This window comes from Danio rerio, chromosome 12 (assembly GCF_049306965.1).
Source record: "Danio rerio strain Tuebingen ecotype United States chromosome 12, GRCz12tu, whole genome shotgun sequence".
Lineage (NCBI taxonomy): Eukaryota > Metazoa > Chordata > Actinopteri > Cypriniformes > Danionidae > Danio > Danio rerio.
In genome coordinates this window covers 10,753,774-10,779,730 of record NC_133187.1, presented here as the reverse complement: position 1 = coordinate 10,779,730, position 25,957 = coordinate 10,753,774, and the positions used below count along the sequence as shown (strand labels likewise).

The window sequence follows — 25,957 nt, the reverse complement described above, 5'->3', positions numbered from 1 at the left end:
TTGTCGGTCTGCTTTCTTAATGGTCATATGTTATGGTCACTAGGTTTCTTTTGTGGCTGTTCAGTCTTAAAAGCACAGGATACAATTTTCACCATTAGAGGGTGCATATTCACAACAAACAAAGACATATTTTGCTGACACCTTGACTGAGTGTGGAATCATGGGAATCGTCATCTTCATTACATCCTATGGGACTCCTGCAGATTTCACATTCATGGATGAGCTGTAGAATTCAACACTTAATATTATGGTGGTCTGAAGCAGAGTCAAGGTCTTTGCACACTGAAATGCGAAATTTTCACATGCGAAAAAATCATTCAATTCAATTCAATTCAGCTTTATTTGTATAGCGCTTTTACAATGTAGATTGTGTCAAAGCAGCTTCACATAAATGGTCATAGTAACTGGAACAGTGTGGTTCAGTAACTGGAACAGTGTGGTTCAGGTTTTAGTGTTTAAGTTCAGTTCAGTTCAGTTCAGCTCAGTTCAGTGTGATTTAATCATTACTGAGAGTTCAAACACTGAAGAGCCAATTCATCGATGCATAGCTCTACCAATCCTGAACCATGCGAGGCAGTGGCGACAGCGGAGAGGGAAAAAAAACTTCACCTGATGGGAGTGAAGAAAAAAAACCTTGAGAGAACCAGACTCAGTTGGGCACGACCATTTTAATTTCTCCACTGGCCAAAAGTCTTGTGCAGAGCTTCATTCGCCGTGGTTTAGGCTGGAAGATGGCCTCAGTGAAGACTCGTCTGTCCCTGGAGCATCGCTGGAATCAGACTCATGTTCTCCACTCCCCACGACCATCAGCGCAGCAGCAGCTCAGGATAAGGCCTGGTCCCGGATATGGAATCCTTGGGATCATCACGTCGCTGGTCTTGGATCCAATCAGTGACTCCGCATAATCTGAGGACCTCGGGATGAGTATCCCCAGGTGAAAATAGAGAATAAAGAAAATAATTAGCGTAGCTGCTGTTCATAGTGTATATAAGCAAGATGCAGAAGCCAGTGTGGAACCCGCTAGGTGATGCATTGAGTGTATGCTTTACTAAACAGATAGGTCTTTAATCTAGTTTTGAACTGGGAGAGTGTGTCTGAGCCTCGGACGTTATCAGGAAGGCTATTCCAGAGTGTAGGAGCCATGAAAGAGAAGGCTCGACCTCCTTTACTTGATTTTGCTATTCTAGGTACTACCAGAAGCCCTGAATTTTGAGATCTTAAAGAGCGAGTTGGTTTGTTGCGAGACAGAAGGTTGGTTAGATAAACAGGAGCTAGATTATTTAGAGCTTTATAGGTGAGAAGTAATATTTTAAATTCAATACGAAACTTAACAGGCAGCCAGTGTAGGGAGGATAAAATTGGGGTTATATGATCATATTTTCTAGACCTGGTCAGAACTCTGGCTGCTGCATTTTGTACTAATTGAAGTTTGTTAATAGAGGATGCTGGGCAGCCAGCAAATAGAGCATTACAGTAATCCAGTCTCAAAGTCATAAAAGCATGGACTAGGTTTTCTGCATCTGAGATGGATAGCATATTTCGTAATTTAGCGATATTTCTCAGATGAAAGAAGGCAGTTTTTGTGACATGGGATATATGGTTTTCAAAAGTTTAATTGCTGTCTAATATGACACCCAAATCTTTTATAGTAGAGCTAAAGCTAACTTTGTATCCCTCTAATTGTAAATTGAGTTGCGAGATCAGCTGTGTGCGAGATTTAGGCCCAATAAGTAATAATTCTGTTTTGTCGGAGTTTAAGAGAAGAAAATTGTTGGTCATCCAGTCTTTGATGTCTTTGATACACTCAGTTAGTTTAGAAATTCAGACGTCTCGTCAGGTTTAGTTGAAATATATAATTGAGTATCATCTGCATAGCAGTGAAAGCTGATCCCATGTCTTCTAATAATGTCTCCCAGAGGTAGCATGTAAATTGTAAACAGTAAAGGGCCTAAAACTGATCCTTGAGGCACCCCATACTTTACTGGGCAGATTTGTGAAGGCTGTCCATTAAGATTCACAAACTGGTAGCGGTCAGTTAAGTATGACTTAAACCATTGTAGAGCCTGTCCCTGGACACCTGTAGACTTTAAGCGATTTATGAGGATATTGTGGTCAATGGTATCAAATGCCGCACTAAGATCGAGTAAAACTAATAGCGAGACGCACCCTCGGTCAGCAGCTAAGAGTAAATCATTGGTTATTTTCACTAAGGCGGTTTCTGTACTGTGGTGAGCCCTGAAACCTGACTGAAACACTTCAAAAATATTGTTCGTCTGCAGAAAAGAGCATAATTGAGTGGAAACAACTTTTTCTAGTATTTTAGACATAAATGCAAGATTTGAAATAGGCCTATAGTTAGCTAAGTTGTTGGTCATCACATATATATACATCACATATATATACAGTTGAAGTCAGAATTAGTAGCCCCCTTTGAATTTTGTTTTCTTTTTTAAATATTTCCCAAATGATGTTTAACAGATCAAGGACATTTTCACAGTGTGTCTGATAATATTTTTTATTTTGGAGAAAGTCTTATTTGTTTTATTTTGGCTAGAATAAAAGCAGATGATTTTTTTTTTATTTTGAGATATTGAGCTTTAAAGTTTTTGCATTCCATATAGATAACAGTAAGTGTGTAACATTTTTTTAAGTATTAAAATGTAAACAACTTAAAAAAACATCCCATAATGTAAATAAGTTGTCATTTAATAAGAATTTGTCAATAACTCAATTTTGACAAAAATTTCAGATAGAACCATATAATTCTAAGAGTGCGATTTCCATATTTTTCTGCTTGTTCAAACTACATATTCAAAATGAGCTGAATCAACACAATTCTTGTCTTTTTGAGGTGACTTAATTGTTTTATGTTTAATCCTTGTATTTGTCAAAACAATTAAGTTAACTCAATCTATTTGTGTTGGCTCAATATGAAAGAATTGTGTGGAAACCAGCACTTTTTGTACAGTATAGGACATAGTATGTGCATCTATTTTATTGTTTTATTTTCTTTTTGTAGTGCTTATTTTTACCTCTTTCTCTGGATTTAAACATTCTTCAAAACATTTGAGATAATGCAAGTACATAAGTCAGCAAATATCTAACATTGTTCTAGTGTTTTTTTTTATATATTTTTTAAAGAAAGAAATCACACATATTGTCCCTTTAATTTCAGTGTTGCTCTTCATCATGTAACTAGTTGGTGTTGGTAATGGCTTGTAATGGTTTATCAAAAGCTTCTATGAAAGAAATGAATAAAAAAAACTCTTCTGCAATCAAAACCACTAAAAAAAGTAGGCAATTTATTGTACCACATGAATGGATGTGATTGTGAACGCTTGATGTAACAAAACCAAAGCGCTAAAGCCCTCACATGCTGATACAAACATACAAACACTCATGTAACTAGCATTTACTGCAATAACCTTGATTCAAAACCTTCGTTAAGCTCAAACTTTGGATTGCACTGCCAGGTTCGGGCACCTGTCTCATGCTGGGAGATCAGTGAAGTGCCAAAGCCCTGCCTGTTTTTGACACCATGCCACCTCACCCCATTGAGAGGAGACGCCGACAGTCTCCGTCTGCCCTTTTACGTTTTCAGCTATGTCATACTGCAGTTCTTAGCCTCTTCACCCATCTTCATCTTCATCTTTGCTGCTTATTAGATGAGAATTAAATGAGTGCAGTTTTGTCTCTGCCCATATGGTGCCATATTCAAAGTGCCCCATCTGCGCCCGTCTCTATTTGATCCCAAAATAAACGAGCAGCTTCCTGTGCCGGCTGCCAATATGGGACTGGACATCACAGTGTTATGTTACTAATGTGATTCACACATCTATGGTGGGAATATTCATGTTTTTGAGAGCTGCCGTAGGTGTTTGTGATGGCAGATGGTATTGTTGGCATTTGTGTGTGTGCGCAGTGTTTGTTGTCGAGCGTCTGAATGATGTAATCCAGGCATATTTTCTGTGTGTGGACATTCCAGATCCTAATAGCAGCATTCCACTGGACGGCAGGTGACTACAGTTGCCATGACAACAGGATTTAAGCTCTTACACTAAAATTCCTCTTAAAGCGACAGTTGATACAAAATTCAAGATTCCAGCATTCAGTGTGCTTTTCTACTACATAATCAATATGCTTCTATTTGGCTCACTTTTGGGGGCTTTTCCACAGCATTCTATAGGGGAATTACCAGACTACGTCACACATGATGTCACACGGGTTCAACCACGCATACCGGTTGCAAAAAAAGACCAGTTGCAATAGCAAACATGTCATGTTGTGCAGTAGGATGCCAAATTCGAGTCTAAAACTAGAAAACTTGTATTTTTACTGTACACCACACTGCTTTTAATGCCAACCGCAGACTTCTTTCAGTCTTTGGCTAACAGCCATCATAAGAGCTAAATGGAGTGAGGATCCATAGATATATACATTAGATGTCACCCACCCTGCTGTTGTCTATTAGAATGAATGCGTCAAGAGAGCCACCATTTTAGTAGGGTAGCGCTCCTTTGTAATGAATGCGGACCTAGGTGCAGTGAAAGACTGTGGCCATCCAAAGACAGATATATATACACATATACATATATAACTATGATCGCAAGTTTTCCCGGTGGTCTGTATGCAAATATTTTTTTAAGATACGAAATATTATAACTTTACATCACTTTTCTACTTTGATGGATGTGAGCCCACAAGCATTGCCGACAAAGAGCATGTGTTTGTGTGTGTAACGGAGGCCAGCTGGTAAGTGGTAAACATCACTCAACTAACCTCTAAAGGTGCTCTAGTGACAGGCCATGGTCTTTAGCCTCCTTGTTAGAGCAAACGACTCCCATGCGGAGGGTCGCCGGTTCGATCCCAGCTTGAAGCGGGTTGGGTGGTGTAGGACTGGCAGGGTTACATTGGTGCTGTGACCCGGATGGTAGTGAGGTTTAGGGGGTGAGTGTAATGGAGGCCAGCTAGTAAGTGCTGTGCAGGTAAACATCACTCCACTGACCCCTAAAGGTGCTCTAGCGACAGACGCTAGAGGCCATGGTCTTTAGCCTCCTTGTTAGAGCAACCGACTCTCATGCAGAAGGTCGCCGGTTCGATCCCAGCTCGAAGCGGGTTGGGTGGTGTAGGACTGGCGGGGTTACATTGGTGCCGTGAACCGGATGGGAGTGAGGGAGTGAGGTTTAGGGGGGGTGAGTGTAATGGAGGCCAACTAGTAAGTGCTTTGCAGGTAAACATCACTCCACTGACCTCTAAAGGTGATCTAGCGACAGACGCTAGAGGCCATGGTCTTTAGCCTCCTTGTTAGAGCAACCGACTCCCATGCGGAAGGTCGCCGGTTCGATCCCAGCTCGAAGCGGGTTGGGTGGTGTAGGACTGGTGGGGTTACATGTACATGGAAATGCATTATCCTCCCTCTGTTTAATTTGATCTAATCCATGTCCTGAAACACACCCCCTCTCCCGCTTTCACTTCTCATTTTAACAGGAGCGGTTTGTTTGTGAATGAATCTCCGTTTATTCACTTAGTCGACAAAAAAAAAGTTTCTAGCACCACAGTATCTTGTTTTCTTATTTCATAACATTGTTTGCTTATTTTGTTCAACAAAACTAGCATAAGCTTAGAATTTAGTGCGAGTTGGTGCTACTTTGCCTGATGGTGAGTGCAGTAAGAGACTGCATTATCATCAATAACATTACTTGTTAAGCACAAAAGTTCATAACATACAAAAACATAAAAAAAACGTAATCTTACTTATGAAATGTTCTGCCTTTATGCTTTGTTTTCTTTGTTTGCTCGTTACTACACCCGTACACAGCACTATAGTCCAGCATCTTTACATTGGCACACTGTCTTAACTGCAGTTGAATGACATTTGTCCTAGGAGCACTGTACAAATGTGACGGCGCTATTGACCCATGCTCAGGGTCCCTATGTGATATCTAGTGTATATATCTATGGTGAGGACCTAATTAAAACTCTGCAGTTCTCATTACATGTCAGGTAAGTTCTCGCTATCTTGAATCATAAACATTACTCACTTTTCATTGCAGCAATGATTTCAGCAAAAACAGTTAAACATGGTTCATTAAACTGCGGACACTGAATGCTCAGAATGAAATGTAAAAATGTAACCTACAGTTCGCTGTCAGAATGCTGTTGTTTTGCTTGTTGATGATTACCATCCATCTTTTTTCCTTGTCTTTGGCTATAGGCAGAACCTCGGTTTTTAGCACTACATAGTTTTGAATCTGGTAATCATGGAGCATTATTTCTTGCACGTGACCACACAGAACAACATTGTTGGCATTCAAAGACTTGTAGGCCTTTAACTTCTCTGTTGTAAAATCACTTGGAGCTTCAATGAGATAGTATATTTCGGGCTTGATGCTTGGCCATTTTGTCTTATCCAATATTCATTGGGAGGGTGCTATTGCAAATGAACCTGTCATACTAACGCTGCTCACTTTAACGTTAATTTTGCTGAATTACTGTGCTTATCACTGGGTGACAAGCTGTTATAATACGCTGAATGCATTTTGTAAATATTATAATATGTAATTAATATATATTATCTCTAATACAACAATTAACTTTGTACCGCATCGGATGTCATTTCCTCATTGTAAATGCTAGCGCTCCCGTTTTTTTTCTGCAACCTCGCTGCGCGCACATCCTGAGTGTTTTTAAACTGGTAATTCGTCCATACCTATTATCTGGTATGTTTTTTAGGACCAACTTGGGTCAGGTTACAAGTGAGCTTTACTGTTACAAAAACATGATGTATACACACTGCAGATCACAAATTATTCAGAGAGAACCCTCACTACGAGCATCGCTTTTAGCATGAGACCGTCTGTGTGGTTTGTGCTCTGTGTTTGTTTGTGTTGTGTTTGCGATGATGTCATGGCAGTAGAGGTGATGCAACTGCTTTAAGAAAGTGCAGGATCAAAGTTTAGTGCTTTTAGTGTCACTGCTTCTCACCTCTGGGATAGGCTCCCACTGGAGATTAGGTCAGCTCATGATGTGATGACTTTCCCCTCCCTCTTTAATACAAGCTTTTATTCAGCAAACCTTTAACTGTTCATTTATTGTTTGTTTTTACTGATATTATTCTTTATTGTCTTTATTCTTTTAATCCTGTTTATGATATTTGCTGTATTTCACTGTTACATGCTAAAGAGCGTTGCAAGAAATTGTGTTAAAAAACATTACCCTACCCAACCTTGCATTACTTCACCTAACTATAGTGATTATCCTATCTAGCAGTACTAAACTGGATTGGAAAATCAAACTGAGGCAAACACAATCAAACAGAATTGAGCTGACCTGTGCCAAAAACGTAGTATAAAAAGTGGCTTTAATCACCCTACTTTTATTCCAAACTCATATGAGGTTTTTTTCAAAATGTTTGTTGAAAGTCTTCAACTTTTGACTGCCTCCAAAGGTAGGTTTTATTTGCAATGTAAACACTCATGAAGATGTATGCATTTTAAGAGCAACAAAAGACCAAATTCTCTCTGCCTGCTGACCAAACACCAGTGGTGTAAAGAGTACTGCAAAATCCTGCTTAAGTAAAAGTACCATTACTTGCCTAAAAATGTAGTGCAAGTAGAGTAAAAGTATCTGGTGTAAATATTACTCAAAGTATGAGTAAAATGTACACATTTCAAAAGTAATTTGTGGATGTGTGTAAACGTAAAATTCTGTAGTGCATTTAGTTATTGCCCAGCAGGCACACGACGCTATAAGACGTTAATTATCGTTAATATTTGAGGTCCAATAACGACGTCAAATGACATTAATATTTGGTCTATTTTAGATTGTGTTGGAAAGTAACCAAAATCCAACGTCGAGCCAACATCTTAAACCATCTTATTGACTAATACTGATACTGACTAATACTGACATTTATTTGTCAGGTATAGCAACCAAAATCCAACATCTGATAGATGTCATAGTGGTTCATAGTGAGGTAGTTCATTATGATACAATTTACCTCTTTATTTCTATGTGCGATCTGATTGGTCAGGAATCACAGGACTGATTTTTCTAACCCCCATAGACAAGAAAAAGTAGTGACTGCAGGTTGAAAGAAAGTAGTGGAGTAAAAGTACAGATACAGCACTAAAAATATACTCAAGGGTGAAGTAAAAGTACACATCTTTAACCTCTAAAGGCCCGAGGTGTTTTTTACATGCATTTTATATTTCTCTTTGCTATTTGGGCTTATTTGAACCTAAGTAGAATAAAAGAGAAAAATGATGTCCATATATGTGGACTCGTAGTCCGAATTTCCATAAAACACCATGAAGTCACCTTTGTATAATAAAATGAAAAACTCTTTATTTCTGCCTTGAACACAGCAGTTTTTTCCTGACTGCTTTTGATGATTAATAGCACGTACACACATATTTTTTTTTAACATGTTTTGACTATCAGTAAAAAGAACATTTTATGTTATATAAAACATAAGACTTGAAAACTAAAATGTGCTTTCCACATATGTGGCCACTAAACACTAGGAAAGGGGTGGCCAGCCCTGTTCCTGGAGAGTCACCTTCCTGCAAATTTCAGTTGCTACCCATATCAAACACACCTGAACCAATTAATTAGGACCTGAACACCACATGATAATTACAGGCAGGTGTGTTTTGATACGGGCTTTGATAGGATGTGTTGGTGAAAGTACACCAAAACAAGGTATGTTATACCAAAACACATGAGGCACAGGCTCAACTGTAGCTGTTATAAAGATGAGTTCACAGGCTGACCCTGATAGATGGACATGTTCAGCAATAATAAACCTAATGTTTCACTGTTTTTACTGTACGCCTCTTGGTCTGTTTTTGTTTGCAGGCTTTTGTAAAGTGTCACTTCGACTATGACCCCTCTCATGACAACCTGATCCCCTGTAAAGAGGCTGGACTTAAATTCAGCAGTGGAGACATCCTACAGATCTTCAACCAGGAGGACCCCAACTGGTGGCAGGTGTGTGTGTGTGGTTCAAGTATTCCTTACATTGTGACCCCACAACAATCCAAATATCTGAAATGTATGATGTTTTGGGGGCTTTTTTTGATTATTTTTGGGTTTGTTTGAGGCTCGTGCTAGAAGAGAGAATATAGATTATATATATATATATCAGTATAGGTGGCGCAGTGGGTAGCACGTTTCCCTCACAGCAAGAAGGTCACTAGTTTGAGCATCAGCTGGGTCAGTTGGCATTTCTGTGTAGAGTTCGCATGTTCTCCCGTGTTTGCGTGGGTTTCCTCCAGGTGCTCCGGTTTCCCCCACAAGTCCAAAGACATGTGGTACTGGTGAATTGGGTATGCTAAAATTGACTGTAGTGAATGATTGTGTTGACCAGCGATGGGTTGTGGCTAGAAGGGCATCCCCTGTGTAAAAACATATGCTGGATAAGTTGGCGGTTTATTCCGCTGTGGCGACCCCAGATTAATAAAGGGACTAAGCCGAAAAGAAAATGAATGAATGTATATCATTATACCTATGGAAAGGCCCCATAAAACACAGAAACACAGTATATGTGTGTGTGTATGCATGTGTGTGTCAAGGCCAGTAAACAGAAAAAACCCAAATGTAGGTGAAGACAATGATTTATTGAAGAAGGCAAAAATTCTAACAGATCAGTTCATAAGCCAGAATGCAAAAGTTAAAAAAAATCTTCTAAAGGCAATGTCTCAGTCTCAAGGGAAAAATACACAAAAACCTCAGTTCGACAAATGGGAAAAAATGCTCTTCAGCAAGCAGTCCTCTCAGCCTGATCAAGAAAGAACAAAAAAAACTATTATAGTCCAAAAAATGAACAACGAAAAATGACAAAAAAAAAAATACTTGCAGACTTTGCTGGAGGGGAAGAGAATGACTGGAAATAACCAGAAACCAAAAAATAGACTGGCCAGTAGAAACAGAGGCAGGTGTAATTGTCAGAACCACGCCAGTGTCCAGGACATCAAAAACTCAGGCAGCACAAGAGCAAAAACTTCGGGCAAGCCAGGGACTACACAGAAAGGCTGGGAAGGTAAGGAGAGAGTCCTGGAGTCAAACAGAAAAAGGTTAACTAAAAACATTAAGTTTACCTATAGTTGATGTTGCAGGGTCAGCAGCAAACAACAATCTGGCACTGAACAGCAGAAACCAAGAGAATAAATAGGGGAGCTAATGAGGAGAAAATAAGCAAAGACAGGTGAAGCAAATCAACTAAAATTATGAGAACGAGGAGGTGGAGAGAAACAATCAGGAGCACAAACAAAGGAACATGTGGCTAATACAAACAGAACAGATAGAACCAGCCGATCAGCCAGGAGTCCTGACAGTGTGATCTTTAAAGAGGACCTATTATGCAAAATTGACTTTTATAAGTTTCATGCTGGATTTGCAGGACAGGATGGGTTAAGACATGTCCAATACATCATTTCCAAACCACTTATGCTACTTCAAATGTTGTGTAACACTTTACAATAAGGTTCATTAGTTAATGCATTTACTAACATGAACTAATCATGAGCAACACATGTACAGCATTTATTAATCATAATTAAACATTTACTAATGCATTATTAACATCCAAGTCCATGCTTGTTAACATTAGTTAATGCACCGTGAGTTAACATGAACTAACAATGAACTACTGTACTGTATTAACTAACGTTAACTAACATAAACGAATACTTTAATAAATGTATTGTTCACTGTTTGTTCCCGTTAGTAAATGCATTAATTAACATTAACTAATGAACCTTTGTGTAAAGTGTGACCAAATGTTGTTATTGATTTCAATTGTGCATTCTGAATGTGCGTGTTAACATGCTGTAGGAGTAATGTTTTTAAAGTTACTATTGTCTCTGCTTTGTTCACAGAGATGAGAGATGTGTCATTCGATTGACATAATATATTTCAATTATGATAAATATTAAAAATTGTGAGGCCGTCACGGTGGCTCAGTGACAGTTAGCACTGTCGCCTCACAGCAAGAAGGCCACTGGTTCGAGTCCCGGCTGGGTCAGTTAGCCTTTCTGTGTGGTGTTTGCATGTTCTCCTAGTGTTGGCGTGGATTTCCTCCTGGTGCTCCGGTTTCCCCCACAGTCAAAACACATGTGCTATTGGTAAATTGGCTAAACTAAATTGACCATATGTGTGGGTGTGAATATGTGTGGGTGTGGGTACTGGGTTTATATGTTGTGAAAGGGAGTTTTGTGTGGTGGTCTGACCTTGACTCTGGTCTCCTCATCTTTAGGCTTGTCATCTGGAAGGAGGCAGTGCTGGTCTGATCCCCAGTCAGCTGCTGGAGGAGAAGAGAAAAGCATTTGTCAAGAGAGATCTGGAGCTTGCAAGCACAGGTAGGACACAGACCTCTAAATAGAGTTTATTTTTATTGGAAGTGTGGATGTTTTGTATATAAATAACTTAATTAGGTACACCTTACTTGTACCAGGTTGGACCCCCTTTTGTTTTCAGAACTGCCTTAATCTTAAAAAGGTTCTGGAAATATTTTGGTTTTGGTCCATATTGACATTATAGCATCACGCAGTTGCTGCAGATTTGTTGATGCAAATCTCCCATTCCAGCACATCTCTAATGTGCTCTATTGGATTGAGATCTGGTGACTGTGAAGGCCATTTGAGTACAGTGAACTCATTGTCATGTTCAAGAAACCAGTCTGATATGATTCGCGCTTTATGACATGGTGCGTTATCCTGTTGGAAGTAGCCATCAGAAGATGAGTACACTGTGGTCATAAAAGGATAGACATGGTCAGCAACAATGCTCGTATTTGCTCAGCTGTGGCATTGACACAATGGTCAGTTGGTACTACTGGGCCCAAAGTGTGCCAAGAAAATATCCCCCACATCATTACACCACCACCACCAGCATTGTGTAGCATTTTTTGCAGTGAAAACACTGGGTTTTACATAAACTATTTGTGTTTGGGCCACATAAAGTAAATAATTTAACTTAGTTTCAGCTGATTTTAAATAAGTAGTTTGAACAAACAGCAAACATATTTTTTGAGTGTATAGTGTATTGATATTTAGCTAATATTTTTACACATTGTATTTAAGTCTATTACAACATTAGAACATGAGACTGATTACAGTGACGCTCCAGGGACAGACGAGTCTTCGCTGAGGCCAGCTTTCAGCCTCCACTGCTGAGACTGCAGCTCTGCACAAGACTTTTGGCCAGCGGAGACATTAAAACTGAGTCTGGTTCTCTCAAAGTTTTTTTTCTTCACTCGCCTATCGGTGGTTTTTCTTCCCTCTCCGCTGTCGCCTCTAGCTTGCATGGTTTTGGATCGTAGAGCTACAACATCGATGAATTTGCTCTTCAGTGTTTGGACTCTCAGTAATGATTTTAAACCACACTGAACTGAGCTAAACTGAACTGAACTTAAACACTAAAAAACTGATCTACTCTGTTCCAATTACTATGACCATTTATGTGAAGCTGCTTTGACACAATCTAAATTGTAAAAGCGCTTTACAAATAAAGCTGTATTGAATTTAATTGAATTATTATGAAACTCTTAATTAATTTACCCAAACGAATCCCAACAACTGCACCATGTCGCATATTTTTGCGTTGTTTTTAAAATGGCACAACTTAACTGTGCACATTTTGGTTTATTTTCCTAAATTAAGAATCACTCATTCTCTTTATAGACCTGACATATGATGTAACAGTTTATTACAGGAGTTAATAACGTATACCCAGAGGAATAGACAGATGTCAGAGCATCATGTGTTGAGTCTGTGTCTCCAGCCACTCAAAGCCTTTTTTAGAAATGTGCTGTTAGGGAAGGATTTTCAGCATATTCATGAATCACATAATCATTTTAAAATATCATTCAGATTGGGAAATAATACAAACATAAAAAACTCTGATGCATTTTGAGTTAATTTAATCCACAAAAATTGTATTTCCTTTATAAGATTACATAATAAATTTAATGATACATGTTTTTGTGATACTCAGTTGGATGCAGATCATCCCTCTAAATCATTATGAGCAATTACCTCATTGTATTGTATGACTAACATTTATGATCATCTAACGTCTTGAAGCAGCACTGAACTGAGAGTAGTGCCCCCTTCAGGAAAATCAACATTATCAAACTTCTATTCTTCATTTTAGGAACAAGCCATTATTCATTTGCATTATTAAATGACATTGATTTAATGTCATTTCAAACCCACAGTATGCTATTGTAATGAGCCGAGGGGTTTGAAAAGTGTGACCTGAGGTGTGTTTGACTCCTGCAGCAGACAGGACAGGAGTCACACTGTGAGTGTATACTAGCAGGATGTGTGCTGATGTCCGCAGGGCCTCTGTGTGCAGGGATAGGCGGTAAGAAGAAGAAGAAGATGATGTACTTGACCACCAAGAACGCCGGTAAAGACGACTGCTCCAGGGCATGTGCCGTATACTCTCGTTCTCTGTTGTGTCTCGTATTGAAGTCTGCTTGTTAACATATTTCATGATAATGGGCTTAAAGTCAGTTCCATTTCAGTAAAAGAAGAATTGCATTTTATTTAAAGAAAATGAAAGCTGTGGTACTGCATTCTCCAGGAAAAGGTCACTGTAGAAAAAATATCTGTTAATTAACTGTTTCCACATTTTGTGATTCACAAGTGTTTTCTGTTTATTTACGGTTGTGAATTGGATTATGGGACCTTGATCTCTGCTCTGTCGACTTTCGATGTTGAAAATTCAACTCTACAGTTTAACAGGATTTTTATTGACATTCTATTAGTTTGAAATAATGAAATGTATATGAAATAATATATGAATTAGTCTGTGAAATAACAGAAAATGTACCGGCAGTTCATTACAAAGTTTTTGTACTGTAATATATAACACCAACCCAGGCAATATATCACTTTAAACTATTAAAAATGTTTTCATTTTTCTCAATTGCTCTGGCTCAATTTTTGATTTATTATTTTTTTTATTTTTCAAAACTAAACAAATTTTTTTAAAAGGTTTAGATCTCTGAACAATTAGCTGATTGTTTACATCAGAGTGGCATTTCTTATTGATTTACAGTTTTTCTTGTTTGTTTTAATGCAGCCGTCAACTGAAACTCCACCTTTTCAAAACAGTTAACACACAGGCCTAAACAGCGGCACTCATGGTCAAAATGACACATTTTGCTTGCAAAACGCACATACCGTGTCAAAACCTTTACAATATGCAACAAAAGCTAGTTTTACCTTCAAACAACACAACTTGCAAACAAGTATATGAGCTCTTTCAATTAATCATTACACAGTTGACAACAAAACACAAAGTACAGAACTCAGTGTGAATCAGTGCACCATTGCTTGACATTGTAGCCTATTGCCAAAGCCATTTGTTGTCTTTCTATTTGGGCTGTCAAATTTGCCTTTTTTCAAAGAATTGGATCCAGAATAAGAAATGCTTTGATTAAATTTATATTGAATTTATGACATTTTTCAAATTGTGGCTGAAAACTGAAATACTGTAAAAAAACAAAAAACAGACAAAAGTAATAAAGTACTCTAAATATTAGAGAAACATGTAAACCAATTTACAGTCAAATCTTTTGGGAGTATAGGACATAGCCACTATTGACCTTCTCCATCCATGCTGCCACAGAACAACACAGACCTTCCACCGTTTTCAATGTTTGCAGACTGATTACTAAATGAAGATTTGTGTGAAGGAGTGTCAAACCGGTGCTTCAGTGAATTCATACTGATCTTGGTAGTTTCTAATGGTTAGGAATAGATGGTTTCTGTTTGGTTACCATGGCTAAAACAATGGAGTTTGGACCGCTTGAATGACATCCGTGTTAACTGTTTTGAAAAATGGTGGGGAAAATGTGTCAACCCAATGAGAAAGGGCTCTGCTCTGCTGGGATAGTGATAGTGGAAATAAATTGGAACCGTGTTTCTTTAACCAGGTCAAAGCAAACAAGAAAGACTGTAAGCGAACTGCAAATGCTTTGGCGCATGTGTGCAAACAGTACAATTGTCTGTCGTTTGGACAAAAACTAATTGCATATGGCTTGTTGACCAAAATTGATGAATCAATTCTCATTTAAAGTGTCAAACTTTTCACAAATTCTCAATCATTTTTCATTGTGTAAGCCATCATACTCAAAACAGACTATTCAATAATCAAACATTTGTATACGCATGTTGACACCATAAATATCTGATATTGACATTGTTTGTAATGTCTGAAAAATTGATAAATTACCTCTAATTGCAATACAGTTTCCATAATCTGTTTAGCCAATCAAGTTTGGGAGCATATTTATAACACAATCACAAACTTTAAATGGAGAACGGAGAACTTCCACAGTCCTGAACTGCAACAAAATGCTTGGGAAAGAGCAATTGGAAGACGTGTAATCTAGCAAGGACAAAAAGAGCGACATGATGCCCACCAAGAATTCATTTTTTCATGAGAGCTATTTTTTTATTATACAATACCGAAGATAAAAAAAGATTGCACTTTACACGTAATACATTCATACAAAAATAAATACTGTATTAATACAAATGTAAAATTCTCAACAAATATCAGAATTTTTATACCTCATGGTGAAAGTCATGGTGAAAAAACAACTAATTATTATGAGCAGTGTTGCTCACACAATGACAAATACACTTTATGTTTTGGTGGCCAAACTACTAACATGATAACTAGGTTTTGAAGCATGAATTAATTTTTTTAGCTAAGTAACCACATTTTACAGACATGCAATAAAGTTCTGAAGCTCCAGCAAAGAGTTTTGAGATTTGCACTCACAGTTTAGAGATTGTTAAGACTATTTTGGAAAATGTGCCAAAGCAATTGAGAAAAACTGTAATCAACTTTTAAAACTTTTTTTAAAGGTAAATCGTTGTTGGAAGAAATATCAAGGTCTGATGCAATTTAAAAGCACAAATAATCAGGGAAAAATAAACATAAGAATCACAAAATACAGAAAACTGCAATTTTCCAAATATTAATTATACATTGATCAAATCATAAATTGCAACACATTTCAATGAAATGATCATGTTTTAGTATTTATTCATAAACAATTAAAAGGCTTCTGGAAGACCTAAGCTAAAACTGTATAAACTGTAATTAAACATGTATTTTACGTGCACATCACAATATATCCTTTAAAAGAAATAGTTTTAAGAACAGATTAATTTAAAGGGTTTGTTCACCCAAAAATGTAAATTCTGTTATTAATTAAATGCTACATTAGCAAGAGAACAGTTGAACCACTGAAGTCACATGGGATGTTTTGACAATGTTTTTAGATTCTTTCCTGGTCTTCATGAGACCATTGGTGTCTATGGAGGTTGAGGGGTTCTCAGCTTTCATCTAAAATATCTTCATTTGTTTTCTGAAGATGAACGAAGGTTTCAAGAAATTGCATCAACATGAGGATGAGTAATTAATAGCAGAATTTTCATATGTATTATTTGTAAAATCTTATTATTGTGATATTGGTGGCCGGAAAATCAACTGTAGGAAGCTGATTTACTGCAATCACTAATCAGCTAATCACTAATTTACTGCAGCAGATGAGGTCATTTACAGTTTTTCTTGTTTGCTTTGACCTGGTTATAGAAACTAAGTTCCACTTCATTTTCATTATCACTATCCCAGCAGAGCAGAAGACAGGTCTTGCAAATGTATAAACCCTTTTTCATTGGGTTGACACAATTCCCCCCACATTTTTTAAAACAGTTAACACGGATGTCATTCAAGCAGGCCAAACCCCATTGTTTTAGCTATGGTAACCAAACAGAAACCATCTATTCATAACCATTAGAAACTACCAAGATCAGTATGAATTCACTGAAGCACCGGTTTGACACTCCTTCACACAAATCTTCAATTAGCAATCAGTCTGCAAACATTAAAAACAGTGGAAGGTCTGTGTTGTTCTGTGCCAGCATGGATGTCCTATGCTCTCAATAGATTTGACTGTATATTGGTTCACATGCGTTTTCTATAATATTAACAGTACTTTATAACTTTTGTCTGTCTTTTGTTTTTACAGTAGTTCAGTTTTCAGCCACAGTTTGAAAAATGTTATGAATTCAATATACATTTAATCAAAGCATTTTTTATTCTAGATCCGATTCTTTGCATAAAGGCGAATTTGAATAAAAAGAAAACAAACTGCATTGGCAATAAGTTACAATGGCAAGCAATGGTGCACTGATTCACACTGAGTTCTGTATTTCGTTGTCCATTGTGTAACGGTTCATTGAAAAAGCTCATAGACTTGTTTTCAAGTTGTGTTTTTTGAAGGTAAAACTAGATTTTGTTGCTTATTCTAAACGTTTTGACACGGTATGTGCGTTTTGCAAGCAAAATGTGTCAACTTGACCATGAGTGCCGCTGTTTAGGCCTGTGTGTTAACTGTTTTGAAAATGTTGAGTTTCAGTTGATGGCTGAATTAAAGCAACCAAGAAAAACTGTATTTACACTATAATACTTTTATTATGTAATGTAATGTGTATTTATATAGCGCATTTATCATGTAGTGCCATACACTGAAATCGCTTCACAATCATGACAGGGGGTCTCTCCACAGCACCACCAGTGTGTGGCATCCACTTGGATGATGCAGTGGCAGCCACAAGACAATGTCGCCAGTGCGCTTTCTACACACCAGCAGTAGGTGATAAAGCCAATTTAATGGATGAGGATAATTGTTAAGGGAGGATGGAGTGAATTTGACCAGTACACCAGGGTTACACCCCTACTCTCCATGGGATTGACCACAGAGAGTCAGGACCTCGGTTTAATGTCTCACCCGAAAGTCGGTGCTCACTGACAGTATAGTGTCCTCTTCACTATACTGGTGCATTAGGACTCATTAAGACAACTGGTTGAGCGCTCTTCTGCTGGTCTCACTAACACCACTTCCAACAGCAACCTAGTTTTCCCATGTGGTCTCCTATCCAGATACTGACCAGATTCAGTCCTGCTTAGCTTCAGTGAGTAAGCGGTCTCGGGCTGAAGGGTGATATGACAGTATATAGATTATATATCTGAGATCTGACAGTGTTTGAATTAATCTCTTTGATTTCACGTCATGTGCTTTTTCTGAATAAAAATCTGTCTACAAGACATATACGAGATATTTTATGATAACAAACAACATGACTTATACTTCAGGAAACATAGGGAAGTTCAGTAAGACTGAAATGGAACTGATCAATAATATACTGTAGTTGTCTGTAGTGACTAACTCAGATTAAACAAAGAAAAAAAGAGACCTGATATTTCTCCCTATCTCACCAGAGTTTGACCGCCATGAGTTGAGGATCTACGAGGAAGTGGCCAGGGTGCCTCCGTTCCGCAGGAAGACGCTGGTTCTGATTGGTGCTCAGGGCGTGGGGCGACGCAGCTTGAAAAACAAACTACTGGTGTCAGACCCGCACCGCTACGGAACCACCACACCCTGTCAGTGCATTCACCTTTGTATTCCTGATTTATGTAGTGATAATTATGAAATGTTCATCATGTTTTAAATGAGCTTTGTACTGGTTGTTGTAACTTCTTTTTAACCTGCCTCATTTGTTGCTGTGCACAGACACATCTCGTAAACCCAAGGTGGATGAGAAAGAAGGGCAGATGTACCTGTTCATGTCCCGCAGCGAGATGGAAACTGACATTAAATGTGGTCGTTTCCTGGAGCACGGGGAGTATGATGGAAACCTGTATGGCACCAAGATCGACTCCATTCATGAGGTTGTGGACTCTGGAAAGATTTGCATTCTGGATGTCAATCCGCAGGTGCTCTTTTTTGTGTCCAGGGTCTATGACTGTAAATCTTGTAGGCCAGTTATAACTAATGCATGATGCCGGTTGTATAGTGTGTACTTACTATGCCTGTCAATACGACAGTTGCAAATAAATATTAGTTATAAAATTTCATGTAGGGTCAATCAATCATTTCATGTGCATATCAACATTTGTCAAATTCAATCAATAAAACAGTTTAAAGTTTCAAAATTCATTCTATTAATTTAATGTAAGTTTCATACATTTTCATTTTTCTTTATAGCTATTAATTTATATATATATATATATATAAGTGTTAAGATTAAAGAGTTAAATTAATCTATTTGAATGAACAGTGTGGCTTTTGTGATGTATTTTCTGTTAAATATGCACAATTAAATAAATAAGTCATCAAGCTGTAGATTCAGTTATCTTTCAGATGAATAACTTTTACTAGGATTATGTTTTAGTGTTTTATATTATTGACACAAAATATAAACATTAATTCAAAAGTCATGCAGATTTTGCAACAGAGAGGGGAAATAGTAGTAATATTAAATTCATTATTTATTTTATTCTATGTACTGCTTTTATTTGTGTTGCCCTCATTTATTTTTTACTTTATTTATTCTTTTAAATGTGAATGTGTATTATTTTTAAGGGGGCATCTCCACCCATTGTAACAGACTTTTAATGTGACACTGTGTTTTTACAGGCACTCAAAGTTTTGCGAACAGCCGAATTTCTTCCATATGTGGTGTTTATCGAAGCTCCAAACTTTGAGGTTCTTAAGGACATGAACAGATCTGCCATTGAAGCTGGTGTTGTGACTAAACAGATGACGGTAAATGTTTTTTTCCTTGAGAACTTTGTAAGTAACTTTAAAATGATGTCTCTAAAAATATGTGGTGCTACCAGATCTGCCTTCTGTTGCTTGAAATAATACTTGAAACTTTGGGTGAGCGACAAGGTTGCTAGCTTTTTGCAACAAAAGTAGTAAATAACAAGTCTGAAAAAACTCAAACTAGCCTAATAGCCAATCAAAACTAGTTCAAGGTCATTTATTTATAAAGCACATTTAAAAGCAGTCACAAGACTGACCAAAGTGCTGTACATAAGACAAGGTAAAAAAAAAAAAAAAAAAAAAAAAGACTAAATATAAAAGCATAGAAATAAGGCAAGAGAAACGTCTGTAAAATAAAAATTAGCTGTAGAACTATTAAAATAATCTTAAAAAGCCTAGCTAAAAAGGTATGTTTTAAGAAGTGATTTAAAATTGGATAATGATGGAGCCATTCTAATCTCAGGGGGCAAGGTGTTCCACAACCGAGGATCTGCCACAGAGAAAGCTCTATCCCCTCTTCGTTTTAGCCTAGACTGTGGAACTGAAAAAAGAAAAACTAAACTAGCCTGATAATATCAAAACTGCTACCATCCATTGAGAAATACCTATTTTGCATTACTGCATACATTATAAACAGGTTCTTCCTAGAAAAAAAGCTGTATATTAGTAATCATATAGATTCTGTTATCATAAAAAATAAATAATCTTGCCTTCAGTTGACAGCACAGCTGGTAGGATGTCTCACACTTTAAGGAATTCTGGCTTCTACACAATCAATTTGTGTTGGGACAACATAAAGGAACAAAGTTAAATTATTAGTTTTTACAATTTTAAGTGGATTGAACAAAAAACAATTAAGTTGTCCAAAAATCAGGAATTGTGTTGATTCAGCTCATTTTAAATAAGTAGTTTGAACAAACAGCAAGTGAGTGTCTACCATGCGCCGTAATGCAGAACAACTCCTACGGAAGTGAACCCTAAACTTGCATGTAAAATAATGTAAAAATCTAAAATAAACATTCAATATATTTATTAACTTGTAAATCACTGACGTCCTTTTGAAGACGAACAGTGTATTACTCAAGTGCACAAAATGTGCGTACTCCGTTTCCATATTCTAGCAGTTTTTATCATTGGTAGATTATATAATTGGTAGAGTAAAATATTTAACTGCACCAAAATTGATGTTGTCGCAAGGGTCACGAACATGGTAGGTATCCCGCAAGGATCACATGAGTCGCCCACGGGCCTGTTCTAAAAATGGCTCACCATAGCACCACATATCAGTAAGCTGCGTCTATTATTATTTGTAGCTATTGTTTTTAAATCACACTTGCAATGGTGTAAAATTTTAAACGACATTAGGTTGTATATAAAAAAAAGCTTTAAAAACTATTTTAGACAAATGAAGTGTTGCATATTGATATTTATCTGTTTCCTACCTTGTTAAATCATTGTTGACAGCTATTGTGAGAAATCATTAACACGATCAGTGTCTTTACATAGATGAAAATCATTCATTTCAATCATTTAATAGCATATAACCAGGCCCGGATTAAGAACTCAGGGGCCCCTGGGCACATTGTCTTGTAAGGCCCCCTACCTGGCCGCACCCCTATAGTTGAATTTAAAAAATAAGAATAATATAATAATTTTTAAATAAAATGAATCTATAATTTGTTGCCCACATATTTAAATAAATGATATATAGTACATATGTATTTATAGTCTACAAAGATTTAACTTATTTTTCAAAGCATTGAATAAAAATACTAATAAAACTATTTTTTTTTTCTTTTTTTAAGGGTATTTTAATGTATTGCTTTTACAAACTTATAAAGCATATTATTGCCATGGCATATAACGCACAATGCTTCTCTAATACAGTTCTATGAATCTGAGTCTTTCATAATACAAACACTGATTTACTGTCTCTCTCCTCCTCTCCCTGTATTTTCTCTACTCTTCTCGTGATGAAGACTTGATTATAAACCTAAAAGTATCCGAAATCACACACACTATACCTTTTCTCTCCCGTCTCTTTCCTCTTCTGGGCCTTTCTTTCTCTCTCTCTCTCTCTCTCTCTCTCTCTCTCTCTCTCCTTTTCTGTCTGTCTCTCACACGATGAATCCAGTCCGCGCTGCGCTGCCGTTAGCCTCCTCCACCTGGTTAATACTAGCTTCTCATCATTTAAAGTTACCATAACGTCTTCTTCTGTACCCTCATTCTCCTGATCAAGGGTCTGTTTAAAGATGGTGTGTATGGAAAATGCCTCAATAAAGATGCCTCCTCTCCTCTTTCTGTCGCGTTTGCTAAATCCACTTGTCCACTCATTTTTGATCTATGACAGATATAACGTTACACTAAAGTCTGCTCAGTTTAGTGCGGGTTATTACAAAACTGACGTTCCCGCGCTTGACCAATTACAGCATTCTGTTTAGTTAAAGAAAGAAAGGCAATTTAAATATAATAATAAAATTAATATGTGATCGCGATTTTTTTTTTTTGCTCAGAGGAAATACAGTTGTCTGAGCAATATAGTTTTTGCAGAGAGGGAGGCACCTTTAATAAGGCTAAACATTATTAAATACCCACGAGACACTTGTGACTTTATATCACAATTTGTATTATTTTTATAAAATATTTCCTTCCTGTTAAAAATAAATATATTTCCAATCTGATATGTAATGGGGAGAAAAAAAGTAGCACGAGTTCAGCTGATGGTGGATTCGAACCGAGTTTATGATTAATTGCGTCAAAAGATGAAACTGTGTTCCTTACAAGGTGCTCCACTGCAGCCGTACTACTGTTAAGCTCTTTACTCATCTTGTCTCTATCAATCAGGCCTCGATGGGCGTAAACCCTGAATAGTTTATTCCATCTAGATGCGCTAATTGCAATTAGCCTAAAAAGACAATCGCGAAATTGTCTTTTTTTCTCCCCCCTCGCAGGGGCCCCTAGTGGGCACGGGCCCCTGGGCCTGTGCCCATAAGGCCCATTGGTTAATCCGGCCCTGCATATAACTAAAAGTAAATTGAGAAAATTTGTTATTTAAGAAGTGTATATCAAACTGGTAGCCCTTCACATTAATCTGTACCCAAGAAGTAACTCTCAGTTTCAAAAAGATAAATTGACCCCTGCCAAACTTTTAACCTGCTGAATAATGAAACAACCTGTGGCAAGTAGTTAAAAGTAGCCGCATTCTGCAGGAAAACCCTGACAACCCTGCTGAGTGACCCATACACCAACACAATCTCACTGCTATATTTGTCATTTTTGATTTAGTGTCTACTTGGTGTAATTTCATTTGTACAGTTTAGTATGATTTTCTCATCCACCAGTGAGGGGTAGGTTTAGGGGTGAGGATTAGGGGCATACCTTCCTTTAAAAATGAATACAATAAAATCATATGAATTTGCACAAATTAGCCACTTTTTGGTAATATGTTTTTTTTTAATGTGAGATTGTGCTGGGTACACAGTCCTGCTCACCCCCTTCCTGTGATACCATGGACATTCTGTGCATCTGAAAAGTATTCACAACACTTCACTTTTTCCACATTTTTTATATTACAGCCTTATTCCAAAACGGATAAAATTCATTAATATCTTCAAACTTATACACAAAATACCCCAAGACAATGTGAACAAATGTTTTTTTTTTAATTATTGTTGCAAATTTATTAAAAATAAGAAACCTGAAAAATCACATGTACATCAGTATTCAGTCTTTGCTCAATGCTTTTTTGATGCACCTTTGGCAGCAAATACAGCCTCAAATCTTTTTGAATATGATGCCACAAGCTTGTCTTTGGGAATTTGTGCCCATTCCTCTTTGCAGTACCTCTCAAGCTCTATCAGGTTTGATGGGAAGCGACGGTGTACAAACATTTTCAGATCTCCCCAGAGATGTTCAATACGATTTAGGTTTGGGCTTTGGCTGGGCCACTCAGGGACATTCACCGTGTTGTTGCTTTGGGTCATTGTCCTGCTGGAAAATGAACTGTCGCCCAGTCTGAGGTCAAGAGCACTCTAAAGCAGGTTTTCATTCGGGATGTCTTTACATTGCTGCAATTATCTTTCCCTCTATGTTGACTACTCTTCCAGTTCCGGCTGTTAAAAAACATGGGATGGTATTAGCCTTGTGATGTGCGGTGCCAGGTTTTCTCCAAACATAATGCCTGGCATTCACTCCAAAGAGTTCAATTTTAGTCTCATCAGAGCAGAGAATTTTGTTTCTTATGGTCTGAGAGTTCTTCAGATGCCTTTTGGCAAATTCCAGGTGGGGAGTGGCTTCAGTTTGGCCACTCTACCATACAGGCCTGATTGGTGGATTGCTGCACAGATGGTTTTCCTTCTGTAAGGTTCTCCTCTGTCCACAGAAGAACGCCGGAGCTTAGACAGAGAGACCATCGGGTTATTGATCACCTCCATGACTAAGGCCATTTTCCCCTGATCACTCAGCTTAGATGGCCGACCATCTCTAGGAACAGTCCTGGTGGTTTCAAATATCTTCCACTTACAGGTGATGGAGGCCGCTGTGCTCATTGGAACTTTCAGAGCAGCAGAAATGTTTCTGTAATCTTCCCCAGCCTTGTGCCTTGAGACAATCCTTTCTCTGAGGTCTACAGACAATTCCTTTGTCTTCAGGCTTGGTTTGTGCTTTAACATGCACTGTCAACCCTGGGACCTTATATAGATATAGGTTATTGTAGGTGTATGCCTTTTCAAATCATGTCCAATCAACTGAATTTAGCACAGGTGAACTCCAATTAAGATACTGAAACATCTCAAGAATGATCAGTGGAAACAGAATGTACCTGAGCTGAATTTAGAGTTTCACGGCAAAGGCTTTCAATACTGATGTACATGTGATTTTTCAGGTTTTTTTATTTTTAATAAATTTGCAACAATTTCAAAAACTCTTTTTTTTCACATTGTCATTATGGGGTATTTTGTGTAGAACTTTGAGGAAATAATTTAGTCCATTTTGAAATAAGTTGGAAGAAGAAATTGGAAAAAGTGAAGCACTATGAATACTTACCGGTTGCACTGTATATTGAATGCCTATGAGCAGAACAATGTGATCTGCTTTAAGGCACATGCCATTTTGTTTTTATGGTCAGGTGGAGTTAGCCAAAGAAAACTGTGAGATAAAACAATCTGATATAAAATCAACACCAACACGAGTGCCATGGCAGACCAAAAGAAGCCTAAGAGGATTTTGATGAAGCAAAGAAAGAGCGAGAGAGCAATTAAACACATGGCCGAACAGATTTTTATCGGACGTGCTTAAACCCTCAGACGTCGAGAGCTGAAAGAGCCAGCTGGCTGTCATATGATAAAGTTAGTTGAACACTGCAGTGTTACACGGGCTATTTTACATGCTCGTGGACATGGTTTCCAAAGAAAGTGTCAACTTAGGCTGGTTCTGTCTGGTTCTTTTACCACACTGGTAACAGATAACGCAGTTATCAACCACAAGGAGGAGCCACAAGAGAAACTTGCATAGTGTTTCTTTAAAGTCTGCGTGAAATCAAAATTAATAATGTTTATTTTGCTCACACTCATTGTTACTCTTTAGCTCAGGGGTGTCCAAAGTCGGTCCTGGAGGGCCGGTGTCCTGCTGATCTTTGCTCCAACTTGCTTCAACACACCTGCCTGGAAGTTTCTAGTACACCTAGTAAGAGCTTGAATATGTTGTTCAGGTGTGTTTGATTAGGGTTGGAGCTAAACTCTCTAGGATACCGGCCCTTCAGGATTGAGTGTGGACACCTCTGCTTTAGGTGAACCATTAATCTGTGCAAGTTAATCAACTGAAAAAAAAAAGTTTGGTTTTGTAATCTTCAATTAAAGTCTGACCATAGACCCTTTTTCACAATGACGTCACTACACTTCCCCCATCGGCAACGCAGTGTATTTTTAGTTCCGGTTTACCTTTGAATGAATGGGAGAACTCTTTGGAAAATTTACAACTGAAAATATGAACATTGCATGTTATGATTTAAGACTATTAAAAGTACTGTGCATGTGTCCAAATGTTTCTCTTTCAGTGCTGAACTGCTGAGTTTGAAAATGATTGTTTAAGTTACTAAGTATACTAATAAGCTATTGTTTATCAAGGAAATTATGTTTGCAACCTTTACACTTATCAATTAAGCTTATTTAATTAAGTTAAATTTTATTTAATCAACAATTAGTTATTTTGATGCTGCTATCAATATAAATTTATACTATCTGTTATATGTAAATGTTCCAGTATGTGTAAAATTCTTTATTAAATCTTCACATATACCTGATAAGTATGTAGTCTAAAAATGCC

The 25,957-nt window shown here is 37.5% G+C and overlaps 1 protein-coding gene across 9 annotated transcripts in view; it reads left to right on the top strand.

Moving 5' to 3' along the window:
• mpp2b (MAGUK p55 scaffold protein 2b) overlaps nt 1–25,957 on the top strand; it is a 101,044-nt gene that overhangs the window by 71,280 nt on the left and 3,807 nt on the right. For 2 of the 9 annotated variants that reach the window (XR_012387532.1, XR_012387530.1), the window contains 6 exons: nt 8,860–8,991; nt 11,258–11,360; nt 13,360–14,090; nt 17,409–18,471; nt 18,602–18,804; nt 19,508–19,636. Coding sequence is in view for 6 of the 9 variants with exons in the window: in XM_005156066.5 (XP_005156123.1) it covers nt 8,860–8,991; nt 11,258–11,360; nt 13,345–13,413; nt 18,310–18,471; nt 18,602–18,804; nt 19,508–19,636 (798 nt within the window). In the remaining 3 variants the exon portion in view is untranslated. 9 annotated transcript variants of the gene reach the window in all.